Source organism: Microdochium trichocladiopsis (assembly GCF_020744255.1).
Source record: "Microdochium trichocladiopsis strain MPI-CAGE-CH-0230 chromosome Unknown B0I36scaffold_10, whole genome shotgun sequence".
Lineage (NCBI taxonomy): Eukaryota > Fungi > Ascomycota > Sordariomycetes > Xylariales > Microdochiaceae > Microdochium > Microdochium trichocladiopsis.
Genome location: NW_025763553.1, coordinates 842,100 through 868,214, shown reverse-complemented (window position 1 = coordinate 868,214; position 26,115 = coordinate 842,100). Strand labels below are relative to the sequence as shown.

General features: G+C 58.1%; 7 protein-coding genes and 1 non-coding gene across 8 annotated transcripts; 2 read left to right on the top strand and 6 right to left on the bottom strand.

Annotated features, from left to right (window-relative positions):
* Positions 1-926: 926 nt before the first annotated feature.
* On the bottom strand, positions 927-5,347 carry B0I36DRAFT_333558 (AMP-binding enzyme). The gene has a single exon (XM_046155238.1). The coding sequence runs from the start codon at positions 4,941-4,943 to the stop codon at positions 1,074-1,076; it is 3,870 nt and encodes a 1,289-aa protein (XP_046007177.1). The 5' UTR covers positions 4,944-5,347; the 3' UTR covers positions 927-1,073.
* Positions 5,348-7,756: 2,409 nt separating this feature from the next.
* Positions 7,757-9,491, bottom strand: B0I36DRAFT_434907 (uncharacterized protein; the record flags this gene model as incomplete). The annotated part of the gene is made up of 2 exons (XM_046162735.1): positions 9,317-9,491; positions 7,757-9,243 (listed from the first exon to the last, which is right to left on the bottom strand). Exon 2 carries the CDS (start codon positions 9,083-9,085, stop codon positions 7,757-7,759), a length of 1,329 nt encoding a protein of 442 aa, XP_046007176.1. The 5' UTR covers positions 9,086-9,243; positions 9,317-9,491.
* A 372-nt stretch (positions 9,492-9,863) lies between these two features.
* B0I36DRAFT_333553 (uncharacterized protein) lies at positions 9,864-10,366 on the bottom strand. Its single transcript, XM_046155237.1, has one exon. The coding sequence runs from the start codon at positions 10,297-10,299 to the stop codon at positions 10,051-10,053; it is 249 nt and encodes an 82-aa protein (XP_046007175.1). The 5' UTR covers positions 10,300-10,366; the 3' UTR covers positions 9,864-10,050.
* Positions 10,367-12,639: 2,273 nt separating this feature from the next.
* On the top strand, positions 12,640-15,161 carry B0I36DRAFT_296472 (uncharacterized protein). Its single transcript, XM_046151893.1, has 3 exons — positions 12,640-13,268; positions 13,344-14,862; positions 14,931-15,161. Exons 1-3 carry the CDS (start codon positions 12,983-12,985, stop codon positions 15,028-15,030), a joined length of 1,905 nt encoding a protein of 634 aa, XP_046007174.1. The 5' UTR covers positions 12,640-12,982; the 3' UTR covers positions 15,031-15,161.
* Position 15,162: 1 nt separating this feature from the next.
* Positions 15,163-16,755, bottom strand: B0I36DRAFT_333548 (uncharacterized protein; the record flags this gene model as incomplete). The annotated part of the gene is made up of 3 exons (XM_046155236.1): positions 15,163-15,875; positions 16,121-16,589; positions 16,752-16,755. The coding sequence occupies 3 exons, from the start codon at positions 16,753-16,755 to the stop codon at positions 15,284-15,286; spliced, it is 1,065 nt and encodes a 354-aa protein (XP_046007173.1). The 3' UTR covers positions 15,163-15,283.
* Positions 16,756-18,025: 1,270 nt separating this feature from the next.
* On the bottom strand, positions 18,026-20,243 carry B0I36DRAFT_275405 (major facilitator superfamily transporter). The gene is made up of 3 exons (XM_046151373.1): positions 19,840-20,243; positions 18,937-19,742; positions 18,026-18,812 (listed from the first exon to the last, which is right to left on the bottom strand). Exons 1-3 carry the CDS (start codon positions 20,034-20,036, stop codon positions 18,316-18,318), a joined length of 1,500 nt encoding a protein of 499 aa, XP_046007172.1. The 5' UTR covers positions 20,037-20,243; the 3' UTR covers positions 18,026-18,315.
* A 500-nt stretch (positions 20,244-20,743) lies between these two features.
* On the bottom strand, positions 20,744-20,861 carry B0I36DRAFT_t160. The gene has a single exon. It is a non-coding gene; the product is annotated as a tRNA-Glu (tRNA).
* A 3,001-nt stretch (positions 20,862-23,862) lies between these two features.
* On the top strand, positions 23,863-24,697 carry B0I36DRAFT_27431 (uncharacterized protein). The gene has a single exon (XM_046151348.1). It carries the CDS (start codon positions 23,918-23,920, stop codon positions 24,578-24,580), a length of 663 nt encoding a protein of 220 aa, XP_046007171.1. The 5' UTR covers positions 23,863-23,917; the 3' UTR covers positions 24,581-24,697.
* Positions 24,698-26,115: the final 1,418 nt, after the last annotated feature.

Sequence of the window (26,115 nt, the reverse complement as noted above, 5' to 3'; positions counted from 1 at the left end):
TTGACCGTTGACACAATGTCGTGCATGGTCTTAAGCGCCCTGGTGCAGTAGCCGCGATCGGGGCCATTTGTGTCTTGCTTGCTTCTCTGGCCTCGAACACCTTGGCACAACCAGCTCATCCTAGCAAGATCTTGATCGGTTGGTCATACTACTTGCAAGGCCTGCAGGCGAAGCAAACAAACGCCAGCTAACAGCACCGCACAGCAACCAGAATTTGGGAGGGGAAACACATGCAAGTACGTATACCCGCCTGCAAGTCACACCGTTGCTGGCTGGGCGCAGCGCAAGGGTACAGTCTAGGTTTACTCGTGATCACCAAGATGTGCGGCGGCGGCGGCGGCCGCCACCGCCGAGCCGATTGCGTTACTTCCTATCCATGCAAGCACATAGACACACTCCCATGCACATCGGGTCGCCGCCAGGAAGCCTGACAGACATAGGCCCTCACCAACACCACCTCCGCCACCAGCCATGCAGGCAGGCAGGTCTGCTTTTTAGGCTGAAAATGGGCCGGGCCGAGCGGCATTTGGTTGCATCAAAGCATCATGCTGCATGCCTGCTGCATGCTGGCTTTTCGGCAGGACTTTGTTGTCGTTGCATGTGGGATTCCCCCTCTGCCCTTTGCCGCCCTGCTTCAAGCTTTGGTTTGTTTCTTTGACAAGACAGCCTCTGTTATTCTGAGAGAGGGTTTTGCTCCTTTGCATAAAACATATAAAATAAAACATATCATGCTACAGGAGATGTCGGCAAGACTCCAGAGAAGTCGAGGTGTCGTTCGCAAAAGGCACCCTACTTGATATCCCACCCAGGAAAGGGGCAGCAGTTTGGTGGATCTTCGGCGTGGGGTATTGCAGACAACGACAATAGTGACAACACTCAGAAATATAGGAAAAATGAAGTCATTTACAAGACGAGCTTGGTGTGGGCGGTATAGTGAAAAGTGATTAAAAGGGTTATTTATGTCTATGGCTTTTGTGCTTGACACACACACACTGATGGTACTAAGCACACATTTCATTTTCCCACCTCAAGGGCTTCCATCCCAGTGAAGCACCCTTGGGTATCACAAATGCTCAGATTGGCTCGTCCCTCGGCTCAATGAGGATCTCGTTGACAGCGACGTGGGCGGGCTGCTGCAGGGCATAGACAATCGAGTTGGCCACGTCGGCCGGGTCGAGCACCTTGGCACCAGAGGGTTCGCCGTACTTCTTGAGCGCCTCCTGGTCCGTCGACATGCCCAGCAGGTCCGTGGCGACGTTGCCCGGCTGCACCGAAGTCACCCGCAGGCCCGAGCCGGCCGTCTCGAGGCGCAGCGACTGCAGGGTGGCCTCGACAAAGAACTTGCTCGCCGAGTAGACGCCCAGGCCTGGGAAGACCTTGCGGCCGGCGTCGGAGGAGATGGCGACAATATGGCCGCTTCCACGGGACAGCATGCCCGGCACTGTCGAGGACAGGCAGTGCAGAAGACCCTTGCAGTTGACGTCGACGGTGCGCTCCCACTCGTCCACCTGCACGTTCTTCATCATGGTGAAGTACATGACGCCTGCGCACGAGACGAGAATGTCTACAGGACCGAGCTGTTCGCTGGCCGTCTTGAGCAGCGACTCGACCTGTGCGCGGTCGGTGACGTCTGTCTTGTGCACGAGCACCTTGGCGCTCGACGCCATCGACGTCTTGAGGGTTTCGAGCTCGTCCACGCGGCGGGCGGCCAGGGCGACGTGAGCGCCCTCCTGGGCCAGTGCGCGGGCCACGGCGGCGCCGATGCCGGACGAGGCGCCCGTGATGACGGCGACCTTACCGGAGAGGGGACCCATGGTTTTGACAGGCGGGCCGACCTTTTTGAGCTGGCTGCGGTTCACGCGGCGCGGAAGCCAACCTCGAACGCGGAAGTGGCGGGCGTAGATCTGGAGGATTTCCCGGTCGATCTTGGGACGCACCAGACCGTGGCTAGCGAGGACGGGTTGTGTCTTAGTATCTTTGAGGACGGTGACCCAGGTGAGGAACTCGCGCTCGGGCATGCCTCGCTGAAGAATGTCGACTGTGAACGATCCTTCCCCACCTTTGCCGCCACCCCTCTTCTCATTCCAGAGCTCGACCCACTCATTCCAGGCCAGCGGCGTGGTGGGATATCCAAGAACTTGCAGGTGCTCAAAGATCTCCTTGGTCTTGACTGGGTTCGGATCGCCCACGTGGAAGATGCGCTGTGTTGTGTCGACGTGGTCCGCAATGGTGGCAATCGCCTTGCTGACAAAGTCGACCGGTGTCATCTCCGCGTACCAGTTATCAATATCCGGGTAGTGTCCGAGGTGCAGAGACTCGATGATGAGCGCGTTGAGAAGATCGTATGGATTTGTCGAGCCGGACACGCTGTGTCCGCTGATAGTGCCAGGCCGGTATATCCTGGCCGGCAGGCCTCGCCTCTCGGCTTCGAGAACAAGCTTCTCTGCTACCCACTTGGTCTGGCCATACCCATCAAGCAGCTTTGTCGGTACGTCGTCGACGTCGACCATGGTATCTTCATCCCATCCTTCCACAGACTCGGTGAGCACACCGTTGGTTGAGACGTGGTGGAGGGTGGCGTTCGCCTTGCAAGCCAGTCGAATGATCTCACGCGTCCCTCCAACATTGGCACCTTGCATCGCGGCGTAAGGGTACACCAGGTTGACAGTAGCAGCCGAGTGGATGATGACCTGAGTACGCGCGGCGAGGTCGTCAAATTCTTCGGGAGACAGACCAAACCGCTTGCGAGCCAAGTTGGCTGGCAGAGGCTCAATACGATCAATAATCGAGTCGTTCCATAGACCGAGATCCAGCATATTTCTCCGGATACGCGCCATAGCGGCAGGGAAATTATCGATTGAAAGATCCGCAAAGCGGACGAGGCAAATGATGTTGGCGTTCGTTGTCTCAAGAAGCGTCGTGAGCAAGAAAGCGCCCAGGTAGCCCGTGACTCCTGTCAGCAGGATGGTATCTGCCTCGCTGATCGGGCACATCTTTGCCCCGCTAGGACGAACATCATCTGCAAGAATGCAGTCTGCACGTAGAATCTTAGGCAGGTCTGCTTGCACAGCCGCCGTATGACCATCGCGAGCCTGTAAGACGACGTCAAGGTGGCCCTGAAGAGTTGGGTTTCCCGCAAGCCGCCCCAGAGGCACAGGGAAACCGTAACCAGCCGTCAATTTGGTAACGATGTCGACCAGAGCCAGCGAGTGCCCTCCAAGATCGAAGAAGTCATGCTCCTGCTGCATGACTTGTTTCGGGGTGACCTGAAGTGCCGCTGCCCAGATCTTGGCGATATCCTGGAGCGTGATTTTCTGGTCGCGATCGATTTTCTGACCGTCGGCAGTCGGGCTCCCAGTGCGCCGCCCATGAGACTTTGGTGACGGTAGTCTCTTCATGTCTACTTTACCCGATACCTCGTGGGTTGGAAGCTCATCCAATTCGATCCACAGGGCTGGGATCATGTACTGTGCCAGGTGTGGTGCCAACACTTTGCGAGATGCAGGGCTGTAGCCTGCCTCGTCAATGACAAGTTCGGCACGACCAGCCGACGCCTCTTTGTCGCGAACGACGTATGCACACAGCTGTTTCTCCAGTCCGTCACCATAGCCAATAACCGCGCAGTTGCTGACAGTCAAATGGTCGATGATGGCCTTCTCGACTGCTGGGGGCTGAACGCTGTAGCCTCTGATCTTGATCATTGCACCCACGCGGCCAGTGATTTCAAGAAGGCCGCTCGGCAGTACTTTGGCAGTGTCTCCTGTGGCGTACATCCGTGCGTTGGGTGCGTTCGCAAACGGATCAGGTGAGAAAGCCTTCGCTGTGGTCTCTGGCAGGTTGAGGTAGCCTCTGGCTAGAAGGCCCCCACCAATGAACAATTCGCCGCTGGTGCCCGGCTCAACCTTGTGCCCACGCTCATCAAGAATGTATGTGTGTTCAGGGTCAATGGGGGGTCCAACCGGGCATACTGGCGCGTTCGGGTCGAACATCTTGCCGATGTCGCCGCATGCGATCTCGTGGGTCTCGCTGGCACTGTAGCAGTTAAGCAACCGCGCGGACGGAAGAGCTTTCAACGCTCGGCGCGCCAGATCTGTTGTCACAACCTCGCCGTTGAGCCATATCGTCTTTAAATCCTTGACACGATTGCCGAGCTGGGGATGCCTCGCAAGTACAGTCGCCAGAAGCGTGGGCGTCATTAATGTTTCTGTGATGCGCTTGTTTCGTAGGAGATCGACAAGGGCGACAGGGTCGTAGCTGGTCTCGTCAGGCACAGTGACGACCGTCGCACCCCTGAGTAGAGGCCGCAAGATTTCCCAGATGAAGAATACATTGCAAGCGACGCGATCCCCGACCTGGAGATCACTCAATCTAAACCTCAGCTCGTAGGAACGGACCGGAGCGCTGTGCGGATTGGCGATACCTTTCGGTTTGCCGGTTGTGCCAGAAGAGTACGAGACGAAGGCTAGGCGATCGAGGTCATCCTCAGCAGGCAGTTCCTTGGCGTAGCCATTCGTGTGGCCATTGGCGTCGCCATTCTCCAGTCGTGGCCTATTCTGCTCGAGAACTATAGTAGGCACGCCTTCGCGGATCTTGCCAATGTGGGCAGTATGTGTAATTACGACAGCCGGCTGAGCATCCTCGAGCACATCGGCGAGCAAGCCTGGTGGGTATGCCAGCTCGAGCACCAAAAATGCACCGCCAGCGCGCAAAGCTGCGAGGCAGGAGATGACATAGTCCGCACTCCGGCCCATCAGTACTCCGACCAGGTCGTCCCGGCCAACTCCATGGCGGCGGAGCTTTTCTGACAGCGCCTCGACCTCGCGGTCAAGCTGGGCGTAAGAGTACTGGATCTCGCCGCCCTCGAGGGCAATCACGTCTGGCGTGGCTTTTGCCTGGGCGCTGAAGAGCGCAGCCAGGTCTTTGCTGGTGTCGATGACGGGCATTTTGAGGTTGCCGCCCCTGGACCGCGGTTTTGGCGGGGTGGCTTGATGGTTGGGAGTGGGCACCGTGAGCAATTTCCGATGCGGTGAGGTTAGACCGAGTGGTGCAATTCCAGGGTCCAGCAGCGACTGGCGGGCAACCCGCTCTCTGTAGTCGCCAGCAGTTTTGGTCTCTGCGGCGCAGAAGAGTTGTCCGCAGGATGTCCCACAGACTCTGCAGTTGAGAGGGAGAGAGGCAGGTAATATCTGGGTAGTCGTATCTTCAGCAAGCAAGTGGCGTTTGGGTGCCGGCACTCCTCTAGACTCGACCTCTTGTGTGATGGAGACAGAGACAGGCTGAAGGTGTGTCGGAAATGGCAACGTACTGAGAGAATTGTGCCACAGAACGGCCGTTCGGGAGTAGTGAGAAGAAAGAGCGAGAGGGAGATCGATGTTAGGGTGGTGCCTGGGCAGACGTGTAATTATACGTCTGCGCTAGGCTGGTGGGCGGCTGCCTCATTAGGAACATGCTCACGAGACAACCACCGGCTCTACTGGGGCACAGGGGCGGCAAGTTGACGGCACGGCGGACGTCAACAGTCCCCGGGGACGGCAACCGACGGGCCGGGCTGTTCTGCGCAACATCAGGATGCGGAGAGCTGGCCAACAATGGACCGCCAACTTGCTGGGCCCAGAGGTTGTTCTGGGTCGCCTCGACGGGTTGCCCAGTTACGTCGATGGCGAAACCCCCACGTGTCCGCTTGCCACTGCAGCGGACGAGATCCCTGATCCTCAACGACATTCATTCATTCATTCATTCATTCATTCATTGACAAACGGCATGGAGCTTCGAAGGCCAGGCGCTGATACGAAGTTGCAGAATGGCCTGCAACAGAGCCTGGGTTTGATAGGGTGATGGCATTGCAGGGACACGTCCAAGAATTCTTCGAGATTTATCCCGCAGGGGTTCCTCCTGGCCAGCTCTAGAGCCGACGTGGGCAGCCGGTTCCTGCCGGGCGAGGCTGCTCCAGGCCCAATCACGGCGGTGTGCGCCGGCGCGGCCTTCCAATGTGTTCTGGTGCCGTCCCAAGATTCCTGCCCTCCAAGGTTGGCCTCGCCTGCCAAGTGCGATAGCGGAGACATGTGAAGGCAGGCAGCTGCCCCTCCTTCCCCAACAGCGCATCCCACCAGGGCAGTCTGCGATGCCCTCCCTCCTCTTCCATTGGGTCCCCCCCACCTGGCGGCACAGATCTCGGGCCATCGTGTCCATAGACTCTGCCCTGGCATCTGGGCATCCCATCCATGGACGTCGTCCCACTCCCCGGTTGGCCCATCCGAGCGCCACACTCTGCCCTCCCCCCAACTCGACGGACGTGCAGCTCCGCCATCCCATCAGTACTCGCCAGCCGCCCTTGGCTTGCCTTCTACACCGGCAGCTGTTAGCCCGCAACGTCATCGCTGAATCGAGATTCCAAACCTTGGTTTGCCCAGCCGCCTCCCACACCTCAATTGTCTCCCGAAAAGTTCTGGGCCGCTGGCGCAGCCGCCCGAGTGCCGCTTTGCTGGGTTGACTTACTGCCATGTTTTGGTCTCCTGGCTTGCATGGCCGGCGCCCCATTTTGAGTTTCTCGGCACCAGGCCTCCACGACCATGTCAATGGCGGACGACTTTTGCTTGCAGCACAATCGAGGCTCCACGGCGAAAATGGCTATTGTTCCACCTCTTGATGCAGCATTTCCAATCTTCACGCAAATTCAGGTGTCCGCGGATGCTGCACTGTATGACAGTGGGCATGGAGAACTTGATGAAGACGCCCCACCTGCGGATCGAGGGCGTACAAGCGAGTCGCTTCATCTGCAGAATACAACATCGTTTCCACATCTGTCCCATGCTGCACGGACGTGCCAGAGGACCCGCGTGGGCAACAGCAGTACAGCAAATGACAGCGTCGTGGGATAAATGCTACACACACACACAAGGTTTGGTGGCTGAGATGAGTCTAGACTTCGGAGGGGGGCCTGGCTGGCTGCCTCCAGGGTTTCCCATTGCCAGGACTATGCAATATACGCAAAAATGACGAGGGCTTGCGTTTGCGGTAGCCGCAAGTTGCGGCTCCGGTCAGCTTGAACCGGATCGGAAGTTGGCCAGGCTCGGACATCACGCAATAGCCCTGTCCCGGGCCCCCGGCACCCGCATCTGTGCCCCCCCGCACCGCTCGGGGCCGACTCCGCAGGGCTCGATATCCGGCGCCAAACGGCAGACTCCGCATAGGAACACCGCCATCCGCTTGTCGCCGCCATTCTATTCCTACGCCGCCTGCTGGCAGGTCATCCTGCCGCGCAGGCAATCTACGATCGCGGACAACAGAATTTCTAGACTTGACTCATTACCACCCAGCAGAACACAATGTTTCAGATTGGAGCGTCCCAAGGACTGCGATACAGGGTGTAGTAGTACCAGACTTGACAGGTCCAGCTGCCAAAAGTAGGTTTATTTGTGATGATCAACACGAAAGAAACCCCAGCCAGGTCCTCAGACCGTTGCAAAAGCACAAAATAAACACACTGTCTGCGGGACAGAAACAGAAGAGTTCCCGAAGGAAATGAAATGCCGGCCCCCATGGGCTTTGTCTCCTTCACACCTCATACTTGAATCTCAACAACGTGCATCGCCCTTGGTCCATGCTTGGTTCTTTGAATTTTCTTTTTTCTTTTTTTTTGGTCTCTTTTGTCTAACAATGTTCGTCGTTACTCTTCTGTAAGACTCAGGTCCTCATTCCAGCACCAGAAACTGAGAAGTAGCAAGCACGAAAGATGTGCACATGCTCACAAGCTCCTTCAAGCAAGCCACACGCGGCTGCGACGGACAGGCTGCGAAGCATAGGACCTCTTCTCGTTCTGCTCACCCTTCTGAGCCTTGCCGGCAGCAGGAGCGGCAGCATCGCCGCCAGCGCCGGCGGCGGGGACAAGGCCACCAAGGAGGTTACCAAGACCGCCGGCGCCACCTGCACCACCTGCAGCATTGCCGGCACCGCCACCAAGGAGGCCACCGAGAATGCCTCCCAGGCCGCCAGCCGCGCCACCAGCTCCGGCTCCAGCACCAGCTCCGGCACCGGCTCCGGGAACGAGGCCACCAAGGATATCACCAAGACCACCAGCACCGGCTCCCGCACCACCAGCAGCATTGCCAGCACCGCCACCGAGGAGGTCGCCAAGAATACCACCAAGACCTCCATCAGCCTTGGCACCAGCTCCGGCAGCAGGTTCCTCGCCGGCAGCGCCGCCACGTCCGGCACCACCACGACCAGCACCAGCACCAGGAGCCGGAGCAGTTCCGTTTCCAGCCGCAGGAGGAGCGGGAGGCGCAGCAGCTGCGGTCTCGTTCTTGGCAGGAGGGGGAACAGGAAGAGCACCGGCTCCGGCGCCTACACGACCGGCACCTTTACGGCCAGCACCGCGGCCGGCACCGGGTCCTGCAGCAGGGGCGGGAGCAGTAGCATTAGCAGCCGGAGGCGGCGCCGCGGCTTCCTTCTCCTTCTTAGCTTCCTTCGCCTTCTTAGCTTCCTTCTCCTTCTCCTTCTTAGCCTCCTTCTCCTTCTTAGCTTCCTTGGCCTTCTCAGCATCCTTGGCACCCTTACCACCCTTGGCAGGCGGAGCCGGGGGAGTCACCGTGCCGTTGGCAGCAGGTGGCGGCGGAGGGGGAGGCGCTGCGGCATCCTCAGCAGGCGGCGCCGGAGGTGGCGGAGGTGCCGTGCCATTGGCGGCAGGTGGAGGAGGGGGAGCAGCTCCGGCCGGGGGAGGCGGAGGCGCCACGGCCTCCTTACCAGGCTTAACAGGCGGGGCCGGAGGCGGAGGAGGTGCCGTACCGTTGGCGGGAGGTGCCGGAGGTGGCGGGGGAGCTTCGCCGGCGGGAGGAGCTGGAGGTGCAGGCGCAGAGGCTTCGGCCGCGGGAGGCTGGGCCACGTCGGCACCGGCGCCGGCCTCTTCAGCCAGCGAGCTGAGATGGACTCCTCTCTTCTTGTAGTCGATAAGGATGGACCGGGCGTCCACAACAGGGACGTCTGGGTTCCGGCGTTGGACACCGGCGCTCGAGGCCCGGGTCGGCATGGCGGCGACGATGTGGGCGCCGGCCGCCAGGGCCAGCATAGTGGTTGCGAAGTTCTTCATCTTGGCGGAAGGATTGAACTGACGCGTTGACGTGTGAGGAAAGGTGGAAAATGTACGGGTATCTTGAGAAAGCGAAGTCGTTACAGAAAAAGATGAAGCACGGTGTTCAAGGAGAGTCGAGACCAGTCGATCAGACGAAGGGGAACTCAAGAGCACAGCTAAGTAAATCAAGTCAGTTGTCAGGACCACCAGTCACCAGCTTTGGTGATATTAGGACTCTCTCGAACTTACCTCTCGGAAGACGACGAAGAAGAGGCAAAAGAAGAAAGAAGAAAGACTTGACACCACAACGTCGAAAGTCAGCTGTGGAGATGAGGATGAGGGCCGGAATTTCGACTGGAAAGTGCAGAGGATCGGCCTGGTATTTCAATGATTCGAGAAGCGAAGAGAACCCCCCCCCCCCCCCGGGCGCGACTTGCCAAACATTCAAACGGCGGGTGCGGGTCCGTTCTGTTCTGATCTCGCCATGCGGGAAAGCGCGGGCGCAAGCCAGGGGTCCGGCGATCCATGTTTGAGACGCCAAGAATAGCAGCCCACTGAGCTCATCTTTTCCACCCTGGGGATCTCTGGCTGGCTGGCCCTAGGCCAAGGGCGGCAGCTCGCGCGACAGCTTTGCAAAGTCGCATCGCTGGGACAGTATACAGGAGGCAGGCGAGGCAGGTACAGGTAGCGCGTGGAATCACCTTCCCCCTTGCCTTCCCGGACCATGCATGTAGCACTAAGCACCACCTCGTCTATCCAAGACCGTTCCGGGCGTCCCTGCCAAGCTTCCAAGCACTTCATGGAAGCAGAAGATCGGTCGGACGGGCCTGAAGTTGGGTTGAGCCCGATGTCCAGGCGGCTGAAGACGCGACGATGTCGAGGCTGGGCAAGAGAATCACCTCATTATCGGGGGGAGACAGGTCACACCAAGAGCACAGCCTCCTCCTGAATGCTACGCCGCTGCTGGTTCCGGCACCGATAGATCAGATCTCTGCTTCTCCATGTAGGTGTGTTGTTCCAGGATCGGCCGAGCCAGGGTGAAGGAGAGGGGGGTTGCAAAGACACGGTCGGGGCACAGCGTTAAGCTGGAAGCGGCAGTCGTTGAGAGGATCGGGTGTTTGGGCCATGGTTTCGGAATCTCTCGCCTGCTGCCCACGAAGGAGGCTCAAACAGGCTGCCCAGAGACTGGGGGATGCAGTGCCGCGAAGTGCGTGTGTTAAGCTTATTCCCATGCGTTTGGGCTTGGCGGGATTGATAGTGCCGGGCGGGTGGGTGGACGGGCGGCGTCCCACCCGGAGCATTTCGTGGCTGTGTTCTTGAGCCTCACGGGGGTCCATATCCACCCTTGCTGCAACTGTACATAGTCATGTCAATGAGACGTGGGGTGATCTGGACTTTGGTCTAGGCCAGTCGCGTACGCCGGGCAAAGTCACGACTAAGCGAGTTGCCCTGGGGCCCCAAGGCTTCATCGTCACACACGTCTATGTCTGGGCATGCGGCAGGCATCGTTACGAATAAGGTAGTGGTGGTGGTGGTGGCGATGGTGCGGCCGACCAGCCGGCGGCTCGTTGTCCTTTTTCCGCGCTTGCAGGGTGAAGGGGAGCAGGTTCTGTTCTTTCTTTTCTGGTCCACGAACATCAAACGGCAAGGGGGGCCTGGTGTGGCCGGCTCGGTGGAAGAAGCACACAATAGAGAACAGCGCCGATCGAGCTGTCGTTTGAGACAGCGGTTGTGGAGCCCACAGAAGAAGAAGAAGAACAAGAAGTGCGCGGTACTGCCATTCTGTGATCGGCCGACCAAGGGTTGCTTGGGGGTGGGGGCTGGGATTGAGTCTTGAGTTGTAGCAGGCTGAGGGCCGTTGCGTTTCAGAGCTGGTGGTTTCTTCTGATCGGGAACCCAGGCGAGCCAGGTGTGGTGGGGACGAGTTGCCGGCGCGAGAACCTTAAATTGCGCGGCCTCACAGGGGTTTGCCTGGCCGTCTGCGTGCAATGCAACTCGAGTACTACATACTTAGCGTAGCGTACCTTCAGTCAAGTGCTTAGCAGTACCTAAGCGAACTGGGGAGGGGCTGGAGACCACGCCAAGGAGAGGGCCAAGGTGACACCTCATGGCAGGGAACTTATAACCCAAGACATTGCACAGACTACAAGTTGAGTTGCGGCCGTTAGACCACGGCGTTATAAGCAGGGGTGGTTGCGCGTCATTGAGTGGTAGGGAACATTTGCTGCTGTCGTGGGTGGGTTGATTGACCAACGCTAGCGTCAAACACACACGCTGGCAGCCAGGTCTGGACTCTTGCTCCCATGGTACAGCACTGGTGAGGAAGGCACTGGTGGAGCGGCAGCACTAGTAACAGTCACTGCTAGTCTGTATAGATGAAGTTGTCTACTTCTGCTCAAGTATTGTGTATCTCCATATCAGCACTCAGACGTTCGGCTTTTGGTGTGTGGCAGACATGTCGCAGGAATGTCCTCCCTGCTTGTCCAATCGCATCAGAGCCCATCACGTCACTATTCGGTCTCCATGATTAGGGAAAAGAAGTTCCGGTACATTCTCTTTCACGCGAGGGTGAGCAGATTGACAGCACCTTCAATGCAGTGAGACTTCCACTGCTAAGCAGAAGGTGTCAAAGGAAAGCACCCGAACCTATCGCTCAATGATGATTTTGCTGCTTCTTCTGTCACAGCAGATAATTACTACACAGCCAAGTACGATCCACGCAGTGCAGTATGATCGTTGATCCTGGAAACCCTATGTTGAGCGGCGTTCCTGTTTGGCAACCTTTCAACCGTGAACTGTGCTGGTGCAGATTTGCGTGGCGAGATGTCACCTGGCGAGTAGAACAACAGGCCTGCCAAATGGGTGTCACGGTGCACCCAACCTCCTCAAAATGGGTGAGAATATTTGTGATCGTGAATTTAGGTTTGAAGGGCAGGGCAGCTGTTTAATGTGATTGGCGTCGCAATGATCCAGAACAGTTGTGTTCTCTCTCGCTTTGCGTCTCTTGTGGCAACCACTGACAAGCAGCGGGACACGCCTACTTTCAATGGGCACATTACTATGGTAAGTAACCGCCTACAACCCGAGATTGCTAACTGACGTGGACCGCATACGTGCTGACGACACAGCTCAAGATGCATCGATCATCCAGGAAAGTTGTTCAGGATGCTGTATGCCAGGTGATGCGGATCACGGCTACAAGTCGTAATCAAGGAAGCACATGCCATTCAGTAACAAACAAAAGCAGCTCCGCAATCGGCCGGCCCCAGGCGGCCGCCTTCGAAATGGCAGCGACGTCATTGGCCAGGCCGGCTGGCCGTGGTTGACCCCACAGCGGATGACGGGCAAGCGTAAAAGCTCAGCCGGCAGGCACGCTCCAGCGCGGCCTCCTGCGGGTATCCAAGGCCGGCGTTAGAGTACCCGATCATCCGCCCTGGCGGCCAGCCAAAGCCCAGGTACCGCGGTTGACCTCGGCCGGATGCAGGCGTTGGCGACGCTGCGCATATTGGCTGGCACATGTCGTCAGCTCCCTGCTCGGGTTTTGTGTGTGTAGGCGACAACCTGCTGAGCCAGACTGCATCCACCTTCCAGCTCCATTGCCAATTGACAGCTGGGTTGGCTCTGTGTTTGCCTGTCGTCCGCTCGAGCTTATCAATTAAATTCCACAGCCTCTAGCTAGCGGTGGCTTGCTAGTTCGGATACTGGCCCTCCGGTCCGGTCCCCATCCTGGAGAAGGCCTGCTCTAGTGCCCACCACCTCCACAACTCATTACCACCACGATCTCCATTCTTTTTTAATGCCAGGGTCGCCTGAGCCGCGCCTGCGACGCAGCAGATTTCCCCGGCCTGCCTCTTCCACAGCCGTCCGGCCTCTGCAAATTCGTCTTCGACAGTGCGGCCTTGCGCCACTATAATCATGTCGGCTGCTTCTGCTCCCCTCCAGACCCTCGCCCGCCAGAGCGCGCGGCCGCTGCGATCCCGACTCGCTAGGAGGACATGCGCCGCTTCCTACTCGACGGCCTCCGCTCGGAGAACTCAGCCCTCGAGGGCTGCTATCGTGACAGCATCTGTCCCCGCGCGGGCTGCAGTGCGTGGCATCAGCACCACCCCGGCCAGACGCCTCGCCAGCGTCGACGACAGTTTCGACCCAAAGACCATCGACCGGGAGAGCGACGAGGTTGACGTCTGCATTGTCGGCGGAGGTAAGCTTGTGTCATCACTACAAGGCGCCCAATGGGATAAATGGGACTGACTGGAGCCCGGCAACCCCGTTATAGGTCCCGCTGGTTTGAGTGCGGCCATCCGCCTCAAGCAGCTCGCCAATGAGTCTGGCAACGAGGACTTCCGGGTCCTCCTCCTCGAAAAGGCCGGCGAGGTCGGCGCGCACATCCTCTCTGGCGCCGTGATACAGCCAACCTCGGTCGAAGAGTTGTTCCCCGACTGGCTCGACGAGAACAATGAGAACCGCTTCGAGCACGCCACCCCCGCGGGTACTGACAAGATGAGGTTCCTGACCCAGTCCATGTCCATCCCGCTGCCGGCACCTCCCCAGATGCACAATCACGGCAACTACATTGTCAGCCTGAACCAGTTCACAAAGTGGCTGGGCGAGCGCGCAGAGGAGCTCGGTGTCGAGGTCTATCCGGGATTCGCCGCGTCCGAGATCCTGTACAAGCCCGATGGCTCCGTCAAGGGCGTCGCCACAAACGATCTCGGCATCAGCAGAGAGGGCAAGCCGAAGGACAGCTTTGAGCGTGGCATGGAGTTCCATGCCCGCGTGACCTTGTTCGGCGAGGGATGTCACGGCAGCTTGACCAAGCAGGTGATCAAGAAGTTTGATTTGAGGAGCAACAGCCAGCATCAGACATATGGCCTGGGTATCAAGGAGGTCTGGGAGGTCCCGCCAGAGAACTTCCGGAAGGGCGACATCGTCCATTCGATGGGCTACCCTCTGCCCTCGGACACCTATGGCGGCGCATGGATGTATCACTTTGGCGACAACCTTGTGAGCATCGGCCTGGTAACGGCTCTCGACTACCCCAACCCGTGGCTGTCGCCGTATGGCGAGTTTCAGAAGCTCAAGCAGCACCCGGAGTACAAGAAGGTGCTCGAGGGCGGCAAGTGTATCTCGTACGGAGCCCGCGCTCTCGTGGAGGGTGGCTTCCAGTCAATACCAAAGGTGGCGTTCCCCGGCGGTGCGCTCATTGGCGACTCGGCGGGCTTTGTCAACTTGCCCAAGATCAAAGGTACACACAATGCCATGAAGTCGGGCATGCTGGTGGCGGAGGCGGCGTGGGACGCCCTGGCCGAGGAGGACCAAGGATCCGTCTTCCTATATGACTACGAGGACAAGCTGCGCAAGTCAAGCATTTGGAAGGAGCTGAAGGAGGTGCGCAACATGCGGCCCTCGTTCCACAACCCTCTCGGCCTGTATGGCGGCATCATGTACTCTGGCCTCGAGGCCTTCATCTTCAAGGGCCGCGTGCCATGGACGCTCAAGCACAAGACCACCGACCACGGCGCCACCAAGTCGGCCGACGCGTGCAAGAAGATTGAGTATCCAAAACCCGACGGCAAGATCACGTTTGATATCCTTACGAGCGTGTCGCGCACGGGCACAAACCACGAGGAGGACCAGCCTGTGCACCTGCAGGTCAAGGACTGGGAAAAGCACACGCAGGAGACTTGGCCCAAGTTCAAGGGCGTCGAGAACCGGTTCTGCCCTGCTGGCGTGTACGAGTATGTCGAGGACGAGTCAAAGCCGCTCGGCGTGCGGTTCCAGATCAACGCGCAGAAGTGAGTATCCCCGTGCCGACATGTCTTCCCTCGCAATATATGGTGGCTGACTCGCTTTCGCAATTTAGCTGTATCCACTGCAAGACCTGCGACATCAAGGCTCCTCACCAGGACATCAACTGGGCGGTGCCTCAAGGTGGCGAGGGTCCCAAGTATTATATGACTTGAAGAAAGTGGAAAAAAAGGGTGATAGCTTTGGAGAAGGTAACAGCTCGTTACGGGACGGAACGGACACGGCAAAAGTCCAACAGTATATATGTATGCAATACACAAGGCTGATGTTATAACGCTGAAACTCTAATCTCACGCTGTGTATATTGGAAATTGCCCCTTCCGTCACGTTGACCTTACCGTAAAGACCTCGAGAAGTCATGGCCATCATCTCGATCCCTGATCTCCCTGATTCAATTCAATGCGAAATTCAAAACCCTTGCTGCCGATGCCACTTTTCCTCCCACCCCCTGAACCACGGGCTCTGATCAAGCGTCTTGGGCTCCCAGCCCTGTTCCTTCTGCATCTTGCACCCCGTTTTTTTCTCACCAGCGCCACTGCTATCCTCCTTACTGCCCCCATCCACACCCTGAAACGAGACGACACCACCCTCGCCCTCGCCGCTCCCGAACACGCCCGTCTCCCACTGCTCTCTCTCCCACGCCTCGAGGAGCGGCACCACCACGTGCTCGACGTGCCAGGTGTCCTTGTAGCGCATAATCTCCCTCTTGCCGTGCTTAAGCACGTGGGCCACGAGCCCCGGGACGCCGGCTTCGTCGCGGAGCTCGGCGAGCGGGGTGAATAAGGCCTTGAAGTTGAACACGATGGCGCCCGAGAGGGGCAGGCGGCGCAGTGTCTGCCAGTCGACGCGCAGGTGGACGTCTGAGGGTTCGAGCTCGGGGGACTGGAAGGTGCGCAGGTGTAGGTGCGGGTGGCCCGGCGGGAGGTAGAGGGGCTGGCCGACCTCGAGGCCCCAGGAGCCTCGCTGGATTGGTTTCGAGGGGGGCATCTTGGAGAAGAAGCTGGTTATTTGCTCTGATGTTAGTAGTTTTTTTCTTTATTTGTGGTGATTTTGGTGGGTTGTGGATGCTGGATCGCTGGATCGCTGGGTGTTGGATACAAGAAATCGAGTTGTTTCTCGTTTCCTTGGGTTGGAAAAGAGAAGGAGGGTCATGTGCTTATACATGTCATGCATGGTGACGGGAAACAGTTGATAAATATCAACAAGATCACTTGAATAAAATGAGCAGAATTTTAAGACACTCACCGGTCCATACTAAAAGCCATCTTCTCCTTGTAGTCCGGCACAATCTTGTGGATCTCATCCAGCCGCAAGCCAATCTTGGTCGACACATTCCACCCGAGCGACGAGCAGATGACGCCCGCGCGGAAGTGGTAGTACCCGGTCTCCGGGTCGCGCAGCGTGACGGCAAAGTCCTCGGGGATGTTGTCCAGCAGGACGACCAGCGGGTCCGTCGCCGCGAACACGGTGGTGGTGCCGAGGATGGCGTTGTGCAGGGCCGCCCCGTCGGCGGATAAGGAGAAGCAGCGCGGGTACCGCGCGCAGAGGAACTGCACGGCCATCTCCATGAGCTCCTTGCACGCGAGCTCCGAGCCCGGGAGCGCCTGGAGCACGCTGGCGCCGTGCTCGCGGTAGAGCTGCTGCCGCTGGGCGATGCGCTGCTTGTACGTGTTCTCCAGCTCGAGCCACCAGTCCGTGTCCATCTTGGTCAGGGCTGTGACACAAAGTTAGCTGAGCTGTCCTTTTCCTTGTTTTTGTTTCATCTTCCCCCAATGGTTTCTCGTTGTTTTCCTCTCTTCGGGCGTGTTGATCTTACTGTACACTGAAACCAGAAACTTCATTCAAAGGGATAAATATCAAAAGGCCAGCAACTTACACATGGTCTGATGATAACCCCATCGGAAAGGCCGATACGGCCTCGGCAGCGCCTTGTCAATGTCAAACTCGGCGTAGGCCTGCGGGAGCGGCACCTCGCACAGCGCCGCGTAGTCCGGGAAGTCCCCCAGGGCCCTGATCTCGCGCACCGAGAACCCGCTGTAGCAGAACTTGGACTCGTCGGCGGTCCTGTAGTCCTCGTCCATCCGGAGGAGGAGGAGGTTTGAACGCTGGTGGGTCTTCCCGTCGCCGAATGATGAAGCCGTGCCGGAGACATCCCCGAGGGCCGCTTGTTGCTTGGCGGGCAGTCTGCTGCTGAGCGCCACGAGCTGGTCGCGCTGCGAAGGCGGGAATGTGGTTTTGAGTGCTGCGTTTGGGGCAGTCGAGGTGTCTGTGGGTGTAAGTGGCTGTTTCTCGACGTTTGGTGTCGTCGGGCGGGATGAGCTCAGCCGACGCAGCCCGGTGATGCTTAGCAGCTCTTGTCTGTGAGTCCTGCTGAGGCTCAAGAAGGTCACGCCGAGGAAGAGCAGGCCGGCAGGCCACAGGAGGGTTGACGAGGTCATTGTGTAAGCTGAGTATGTAAAGTGACCAGCATGGCCCGAGAGAGCTGGACACAGAACAGAGAGCCACTCGAAGTCGGCAGGTTGAGAATGTCTGCTGTACTTACACGCCGATGACTGCAGGGTGTGAGATACGGCACGTTACTTTGAAGGCCGAGTGATTGGTATGTACTCGACTTTTATGGTAATCGCCTTGCAAGAACGTGGACGACACAATCTCAAGTATGGCAATGATTTGTAGCAAATGTGCAACTGCAGAAGCATCCGCATGCACAGTCCGTGCAGATATCAGGGAAAGCGACCACGGGAGTCGTCATTGCGGACAATGTGTTCCTAAAGTATTATATGTAACACCCCTCTCCAGATAGGCACGATCCCACTCAACCAAGGCCCGGAAACGGCACGCCGCTTGTCGTTCGCTACGTTTGCTACGCACCTTGTACAGGCAAGCTCGACCTTTGAGCTGATAGCACTTTGAGACACCCCCGCGTTTTCCTCCCCCCAAAAAACGTCCCCAGCCAATCCGACGGGCGAGATCTGGGCCTACCAACTATCTCCAACCGCAAAGCGTCACAAGCCTGCCGGCTATGCTACCCCAATCGGGCATCTCCAACCACTATGCGCGATTCCACGCGATAAGCCTGGCCGCATCGCCGACCTTTGGATCATCAATAATCACGGTACAGATTGAAGTGGACATATCAAAGGGTCTCTTGTGATTTCCCCCCGCGCCTTGATAAAGCGAGATCGGGCATGGCATCGATATGTTCGTCATTTCATCATGTCTATAGGTCAAGCAACAACGACAAGGACAAATCCAAGATGCACTCGCCCAAAAGAGACCCAAACATCTCAATCATGCATGCAGATCCGTCATGGGCTGGTCCAACTTTGACAAGGCTTCGCTATGCTTTCTTTCCCACCTCTCTTCCAAAATGTGATCGGGACTTCCCACCATCTAAATGACACCTCCTCCTCTCCTCTTCTCCCTCTCGCCCCCGTCGTCTAAGCATCCCGAGTATACTTTGACCGCTGCCGCCACTTGCCACCATACCGCATCACGAGCATCGGGATGGGCGCCATGGCGAGCAATATCCCCGCGAGCACCGCGAAGCCGCCGCCATAGCCCAGGGCGTCGATCAGGGGCAGCGCGAGCAGGGGCAGGAACGTGCCCATGATGCACCGCGTGACGATGATGGCGGTGATGGCCGACGCCGAGTACAGGCCGAACGCGTCGACAAAGTAGTTCATGACGGGCAGGAAGCCCAGCAGCAGCGTGCCGCCCATGAGCCCGACGCTGAAGAGCAGCACGGGCAGCGGCAGCCGCGCCTGCGCGACGATGCCGTAGAGCAGGATCGCGAGCGGCAGGCTGAAGGACCCGGCGATGACGACGGGGAGGCGGAACTCAGGCCGCCCGACGCCGCCGTTGGCGTCGCGCAGGCGCACGTAGATGGGGTCAAGGATCCTGTTGCAGATGATGACGCTTACGACGGAGCCGACGCCTGAAGGATTTCGCAAAGAGGTGTGTGTTAGTCGAGACATGCAAAGCAAAGCAAAACGAAGCATGAGGCTGAGACTGAGAGTTTCCGGATCAATCCTGGTAGCAGAGAAGGGAGGGACACTCACTGAACGGCACAAACGACAAGCCCGTCATCGCCGGAGACAGCTTGTACAAATCCTGCAAAATGTCCGGGAGGGTGGTCGACATGATGTAGAAGAAGGCAAACACGACAGACCCGAACAGCGACATGGCCTGCAGCACACCGGAGCCGCAGAACACGACGAGCGGCCGCATGGCGCCCTCGAGGACCTTCTTGGTGCTCGACAAGCCATCGTCGGCGTCGAAGACGGTCCGCAGCGCGTTGTTGCCCGTCTCCTTGCGCAGCCGCGCCGCCTTGCGCCGCAGGATGGGCACCTGGTACGTCTCGCGGAACAGCGTCAGGAACAGCACCTCGCAAGCGGTCGCGAGGCCGACCGAGATCCACAAGATGGTCCTCCACCCGGCGGTCTCGGCGATCGCTCCCGCAATGGCCGGCCCGATCGCCCCGCCGGTCAGCGGCGCGAGCTGGATCAGGCTCATAGCGGTGCCGCGCTGCTCGGGCGGGAACATGTCGCCGACGATGGCCGGGTTGAGGACGTTGGAGATGACGGCGACGCCCGTGAGGCAGCGCGAGAGGATCATGGTCTCACTGCTGGTGGCAAGCGCGGCGAGCACCACGGTGCCAATGAAGAGCATGTTGGCAATATTGACGACGGGGTACCGGCCATATGCCTCGGAGAGGGGTGCGATGAAGAGCGGGCCGGCCGCCTCGCCGAGCTCCCAGATGGTGACGAGCAGCACGCTCGACGACTTGCTCGGGTTGCTACCCTCGCCCTCGAGGTCGGCAATGATGCGGCTTGCGATGGGGACCACGGAGATGCACGTGAATGTCCTATGCAAAGTTGTGCAGCCATTGTTAGCCAAGGCCATGCATTGAGCGCCGGCGTTGATGATGAACAACGTCCAGCGCTAGTACGGAGCTCACTTACACCGTAAAGGCCATGGACGCGAGCAGTGCAACAATGGTCCACTTGTACGGCGCCGGCCAGTCCATGGGGTTCTCGGCGTCGCCCTCCGGGTCGAACTGGACAAAGTCCTTGTTGGCGGCGGAGACATCGTCGATGCTGTGCCGCCGGGCCTCGTACACCCGGGTGTCCTCGGGCAGGAGCGGCGCCGTCTCGTCCATGGCGATGGTGGACGGTGTGTCCGCGTTGTTCAAGCTTGCACTGTTTGGCTAGGAAAAGTCTGCGCTGGCTAGAGACGGGAGTCTGTACGACGTGCGAGAGGATGTCTAGCTGGGTTCCTTTGACTAGTATATAAAAGCTTCGTACTTGCAGTCTGACAGCGGTGTGTCAGCCGCCTAACACTTAGGAGCAAGAAAAAAAAAGTGTCCGGCCGCCGAGCTGTTATTTGAGGGGTCGTTGGAGAATGACGCCTTTCCCCCTGGCCCAGGTGCTCCGACTGAAAGGGCCAGGACCCGCTGAGTAAAGCACTACACACCCCGGTCAAGATGGCAACATCCGCGCCGCTGGTCGTCGAAGGGCGCGCCCGTTTCAACACCTTTTGACATCTCGTGAGAAAGACCCTACAACGTGAAGAGCTGCAGTTGCATTTCAGCCACCAACTCGAGGTCACAGCATGCCGCGCTGCCCGGCTTCCGCGCTCCAATTAGATCTTTAGTACAGCGTTACCGTTCGAAACCTGTCAAGGGGTGTATTATCAACCACTGCCAACAGCCAATACCGGTATCCCTGTGCAAGTTGTTGACGGAGAACCCAGATCGGATAGCATCCAACCAAACCGAGGCCTCACTCAGCTTTCCCAGTCAGCACCCCAATTAAACCAACCAAAAAGAATGACACCCTGAGAGACCAGTCTATGCAAAAGGAATGTCTCCGATACGGGGAATCGAACCCCGGCCCCCGCGGACCTTTTTACCCTCCCTCATGACAGAGAATGAGAGGGGATGGAAGATGAAAACGCGGTATCCTAGCCGCTAGACGATATCGGATATGAACGTTGTCAGCTCTCAAGTGTGAGAGGAGTGCGTATTAGTCATCCGGTTCTAATTGCCATTATGTACACATGCACACACTGAGAGCCGTGCCGCGGAGCTCATTGCGATGGCAAGGCTTCGTGTGGAATGATATGACTCCTGCCAGGGAAGAACCATTCTTGCTCCACCAGAGCGCCCGTGGTGTTGGTTGACGGCGTGAACAGGCTTGGTTGATCTTGGCGGTGGGGAGTAGTCTCCTTGAGTAATTGGTGATACCGTGATATGCGAAAAAGAACACGAAAACGAAAAGTCGGCGGTCGTCGCTGGGTTGTTGAGAACACGAATGTTTTCGGTTGGATGCCCCCAGTTCCTGCATACAAACTTGATCAAGGCACCACAGATGAAATGGTAGATTCAAGCATGCCGGTCGACTGCAAAGGACACACCACTGTCAATCGAGGGTTACATAACGAGCACGAGCTTAGATGAAGACCATATAATACCAATACATTTTAGACACATGCCTTCATCAAGGACGATATATGCGCAGACAATTCACAATACAAGCGGGGATGGCTCGATGAATATCATCCGTAATCATTCTCGTCTACAGCTGCGATGAATAAGACCAGATTACAAGTGCTTGCCGTTCCCCGAATCTCGTACGGAAAAGCACGCTACTTAATTATTTCAGGCGGCGCCATTATAGGCTAAGTGGCTCATAATCTTGACGATTTCTTCGCTGCACGTATGCTTTCAAGAGATGACATCCCAGCCAATGTGGCATTCAGTTCTGTCCGGTGCGGGGAATGGCATTGTCTGCCCAGACTCGTCAAACCTGTACTCCGGCATATTCTTGCCCACTTTCCTGCAACCTGCAAGAAGGGAGCAGTGACAGGAAGCAAGGGGTAACTTAAGACCCGACGACCCCTTGAGCCCCTTGAGCCCCTTGAGCTGATCACGAGGGCGGACAATGTCTTGGACCCTGAGTGAACCCTGTGATTATTGTATGCCGCCCAATGGCCTGAAATTCATCGGCAATACTCATATGATGGTGCAATTCGCATAGAGACTACCGGACGAAGTTGAAGATGCCATTAAAGTCGATCACAAAACACGCCCAAGAAAGGTTGCTAGTGCCTGGTGCCAAATTCAAATCACTTGCCATGAATGCCAACATATCTTTCAGGTTTCTAGGTCAAGACTGTACGAGTCCATTGCCACGCTTGAGCCTCTGTGCTCGTATGAGGGTGCGGACGGATAGAGGTGATATATACTTCTGGCATTGATCATACGACGAGGGCAGACGTATGTGACACGCGAGGGACTCCGGGCACATCCACACAACCAGTACCGCACAGATTAGCAGAGCAAGAACGCCATCAGCATATCTCCGCATCGGCGACCAGGTCGCAAAGGTGACAGGACCGGTCTGGGCCAGCGATTGGCCACACGACGAAGTCGTTAGCAACAGCCTCCGCCATTTGATGATGCTTATCTTTTGATTCCCCCAGATTCTGCAGCTCTGGGCTTCAGGGGTCGGGTAGCGCAGCCGTACAGTGCGACAGACTGGCTACACAAAGATACCTGGTTTGGGTGGCATCGGGCTTCCAAGTGTGGTTAGGGGGGCAAAGGTGCGCTCAGTGCCGACGGAGAGCCGCACCACTGCTGGGAATTACGGGGGCTTATCTGCCACGCCTCTCCGCGCACTGATTCGCCCATCGCGCTGGAGCGACAGTGGCTTTGCGCTGGACGGGTTTTTTAGTTGGCTCGACATGGGTGGATCCAGGGATCCAGGGGTGGCCAGGACGCCACGGAAAAGCGCCAGGCTCATGCCTGCCTGCCTTTGCCTTCCGTCAGAGACTTGAGGAGGAGGGTGTGTCAAAGTCCTGCGCTCTCAGCCGCGCGAAGGATGGGAGGCTTAACCAATTAGATGGCGGTCGACCGGCCGGTACGACAGCCACCAACCACTTACAGGAGTGGACATCGATAGAAGAAGCAGGAAAAAAAGAAATTGTGGGGGCGAGAGAAGCAAACAACCCAAGCACGCACGCAAACGAATCAAATTTTTTTTCTCTTTCGCACCATGCCTTGTTTATTTCTGCGTGGTTGCGGCCCTCGGCTCCCATTCTTCGCCCGTGTCCGCGTGCCACACTGCGATCCTGTCGCATCTGAGCGGCGCGCGCTCATGTCTCATAGGCCATTGCGTTGCCTGGTGGACAGACGGGTTTCCGAGAAGCGTCTTCGCCACTGCGGGCGAGTCACGACGAGGATCAGGCCAGCGTGGCCTCGAGTAACGAACGAGCACGAAGACGAGGACGGGACGACGGCGCTCGGGCTAGGGGCGCGTCTCTGGACGAGACACGACAAGCTCGGCTGGCGTGGTTGACGTATCAGATGCCGGATGCGGAGAGGGATGGGGCACGGGAAATGAGTCATTCGTGTTGCGCGAATCAGGGGCCAGGGTTGGTGCCGCTTGGCGGCAGTCTGGTGGTGCGTGCTGCTTCCAGTGCTGGGTAGCTTCCAGGCAGGCAGGCAGGCAGGCGAGCAGGCAGGCGAGCAGGCAGACATTGCGTGCGCGGCTCCTGGCGCTGTCGTGCTTCCCGTCCCTCGCGAGCAGACTCAACGGCTCAAGCCCTCGCCACGGCAGACTCATGAGGGTAGCATGCGTGTTCTCCAACAAAGGGCATCACGGCTCGGGTCGTGCGTGTGTGTTGCATGAGCGCAGACGGCAGACGCCAAGAGGGCTTCCTGCGTGCTGCTGAGGTCCTTGAGGTTGGTTGTGCAAAGAGGAGGGAGGGGATGAAATCTCTTCGCGTCCCGCCACCGGCTCACGACACGAGCCATGGCTGGGCAGGGTTCCTGCGCGTTCCCATAAGCCCGGCCAAACCTCCTGAATCTCAGCCACGCAAGCACCTCGCAGGGGTAGTGTCGCGAGAGGGCCATACTGTGAAGCCCCTTGCCCCAGCCCACCCGGCAGTAGGAGCAGTGCCCAAAGTCGCCGCTGCTCTCGCCTCCCTTTGCTGTGGCCACCCGTGCTCGGTTGCGCACATTCCAGCGCGTGTTGTGCCATGCCTCATTTCCCGTCCTTGGCCCTAGTCAACTCCGCCGCAAGCAAGCTGGCCTCCGTGCTTGCCTGCCTGCCTGCTTGCTTGCTGCCTCTCCAACCCGATCGTGTCTTCACTACCTTCACGGCGCGAAGCTTCGCCAACTGTGCCCAAGGCCCAACTCCTGATGCACAAGCCTTTCTTTACAACGACGACTTACGCAACAATGAATCGACAACTCGACGTCGTGCGAGTACACCTCCAACAGTACCAGTACGACGGGGCCATGACCGACTCAAGTCCACACCGCCAGCCCCCGTCACACCAAGGATCGACACGCCCGCCCACACAACCGTCATGAGGCACACTCGCTCGTCATATGCTATGCACGTCCGTCACCTCGACCTCTCGTCCTCGACACCACAACTATTTCGGACTGCTCCGTCTGCGCAATGCCAACCTCGGACAGATTCGACACCAAACATCTCCCTGGAGCAGTGCCTGGCTCTCTACTGCAGGACACCGGGTCGTCATGCCTCGCCATTTCGGAATACACATACAGCCCGCACGAAGCCGAGCCAGGCGAATACCGCCGAGAACACGGGAGCTGTTTCAGCAAGTGGGCTTGCTGGGCGACTCTTACGCATAGCAGACCAGCACGGCCAGGCTTGCCTTAGCCTCTGCTGACCACCCGGACCCGTCTGTATCCGCTCCCAACCCCTCTTCAGCAGGCCAAGGAGAGACCCGGTCACCGTGCGAACTTCGCGACACGAGCAAACCTTGAAACAGCTTCCCTGACAGCGGGGGTCAGCAAGTTCTCGCACCACATGTCCGTCCACAGATAAGGTTCCCAGCCGGATCTGGCTCGTCACGGCCCAGGTGCACACGAAAAAGCTGAACCGTGCGTGTGTGCCCAAATCATGGTGGGTTTTCTTCCTGCAAAAAATTCTGACCAGTTCGGTCAACATAATCTTCTCCATGTCCATCCATTTCTTTCTTCCTCCGCGTCAATCCCCTTTTGCACCCAACAACATGCTTGGGAGCACATGGCTTGTCGCCAGCTACTCCTGACGTATCGCGCTCTTATGTTACTTGAGCATGCGATGAGGCATCTCTGGCCGCCTGCCGGATGTTGTTGGCTCTGCGCCACAGCGTATCCGCGATCATGACACATGCGTCAGTGACGTAGAACACTGCAACGTGTGTATTGCTGCGCAATGAGGCAGTTTTGATCGTCTACCGGGGCAGTGGGACTTGGGGTGACCTGGCCGGACTTCTGGAGAGGAACATCCCAGCGAGCGATAAAATAAGGGGCGGAGCCCTGCTCGTGATTGGGCGCATTGCTGCTAGCGTCTTCGCTAGGGTGCAATTAAAGTGGGCGCCCCACCACCCCAGCTGTGCCGGGGCTCGGAACATGGTGGGTGTGCGTGCAAGTCAGAGGCGGCTGCTGAAAAATTATAAAGAGCCCGGGACTCCCCCCTCGGTTTTTGGATTTCCAAAGAGGCTCTCGCGCCTGCGGAAGTACTGACCGACCCCACACACCATTCTCCTCCACCAATCAAACCACTCGTCTGCCACGCACTCCCTGCCAGCTGCCTGCCAGTTGCGTTTGGTTTTTCTCCACATCTGACAACCACCCCTCCGCTCGCACAAGTGCCGAGCTGGTAACCGTCAAGAACTTGCTGCACCACGTCACGCATCGTCGTCGTCGTCGTTGTCGCTCGTCTCCCACATCTCTCTCCCTCTCTTTTCTGAGTCTTTCAGTCAAGCCGGACAGCTCTCTCGTCCGTCGAGGAACATCGTGTTTGTCGGCAAACACCGCGCAGTCTCTTTATCGACACTTGCGCCACCTTCCGCACCGGTCGCAACCGTAGCACAAAGATCAATAGAGACTTTAGGAGCAGTCCAGCCACTGCTCGAGGATCACCATCTCAAGGTCTCCTCACCTTCCTCTCAGCCTAGCTGCAAGAGATCGATCGAGCCCTCTCGTCGTCAGTCACAGGTCGCCTCGCATCTCCGCGTCACCACCTTCGATCGTCGACACTCTCGTCTATCCACCTTGCGCAGCGCTCGTCACTTCGATCATCCGATCTAACCATCGCGAATTCGATCGACTTCGACGTTCTTGAACGCCCTTGTTCCGTGTGTGCCCAGAACCGACGCGGCTTCCTCCGAACCACCGTCGGGTCTTCCAATTTCCTTCCGTGCTGGGGAGACATTAA

What these genes read in the sequence shown, in the direction of transcription:
- B0I36DRAFT_333558 (XM_046155238.1), bottom strand. Translation starts at nt 4,943, where the DNA reads ATGCCCGTCATCGACACCAGCAAAGACCTGGCTGCGCTCTTCAGCGCC.
- B0I36DRAFT_333553 (XM_046155237.1), bottom strand. Translation starts at nt 10,299, where the DNA reads ATGGGAATAAGCTTAACACACGCACTTCGCGGCACTGCATCCCCCAGT.
- B0I36DRAFT_296472 (XM_046151893.1), top strand. Translation starts at nt 12,983, where the DNA reads ATGTCGGCTGCTTCTGCTCCCCTCCAGACCCTCGCCCGCCAGAGCGCG. An exon ending in CGTCTGCATTGTCGGCGGAG is followed by an intron (nt 13,269 to 13,343) that starts GTAAGCTTGTGT and finishes ACCCCGTTATAG; the next exon opens with GTCCCGCTGGTTTGAGTGCG. An exon ending in TTCCAGATCAACGCGCAGAA is followed by an intron (nt 14,863 to 14,930) that starts GTGAGTATCCCC and finishes TTCGCAATTTAG; the next exon opens with CTGTATCCACTGCAAGACCT.
- B0I36DRAFT_275405 (XM_046151373.1), bottom strand. Translation starts at nt 20,036, where the DNA reads ATGGACGAGACGGCGCCGCTCCTGCCCGAGGACACCCGGGTGTACGAG. An exon ending in GCGTCCATGGCCTTTACGGT is followed by an intron (nt 19,743 to 19,839) that starts GTAAGTGAGCTC and finishes AACTTTGCATAG; the next exon opens with GACATTCACGTGCATCTCCG. An exon ending in CTTGTCGTTTGTGCCGTTCA is followed by an intron (nt 18,813 to 18,936) that starts GTGAGTGTCCCT and finishes GAAATCCTTCAG; the next exon opens with GCGTCGGCTCCGTCGTAAGC.
- B0I36DRAFT_27431 (XM_046151348.1), top strand. Translation starts at nt 23,918, where the DNA reads ATGCCTCATTTCCCGTCCTTGGCCCTAGTCAACTCCGCCGCAAGCAAG.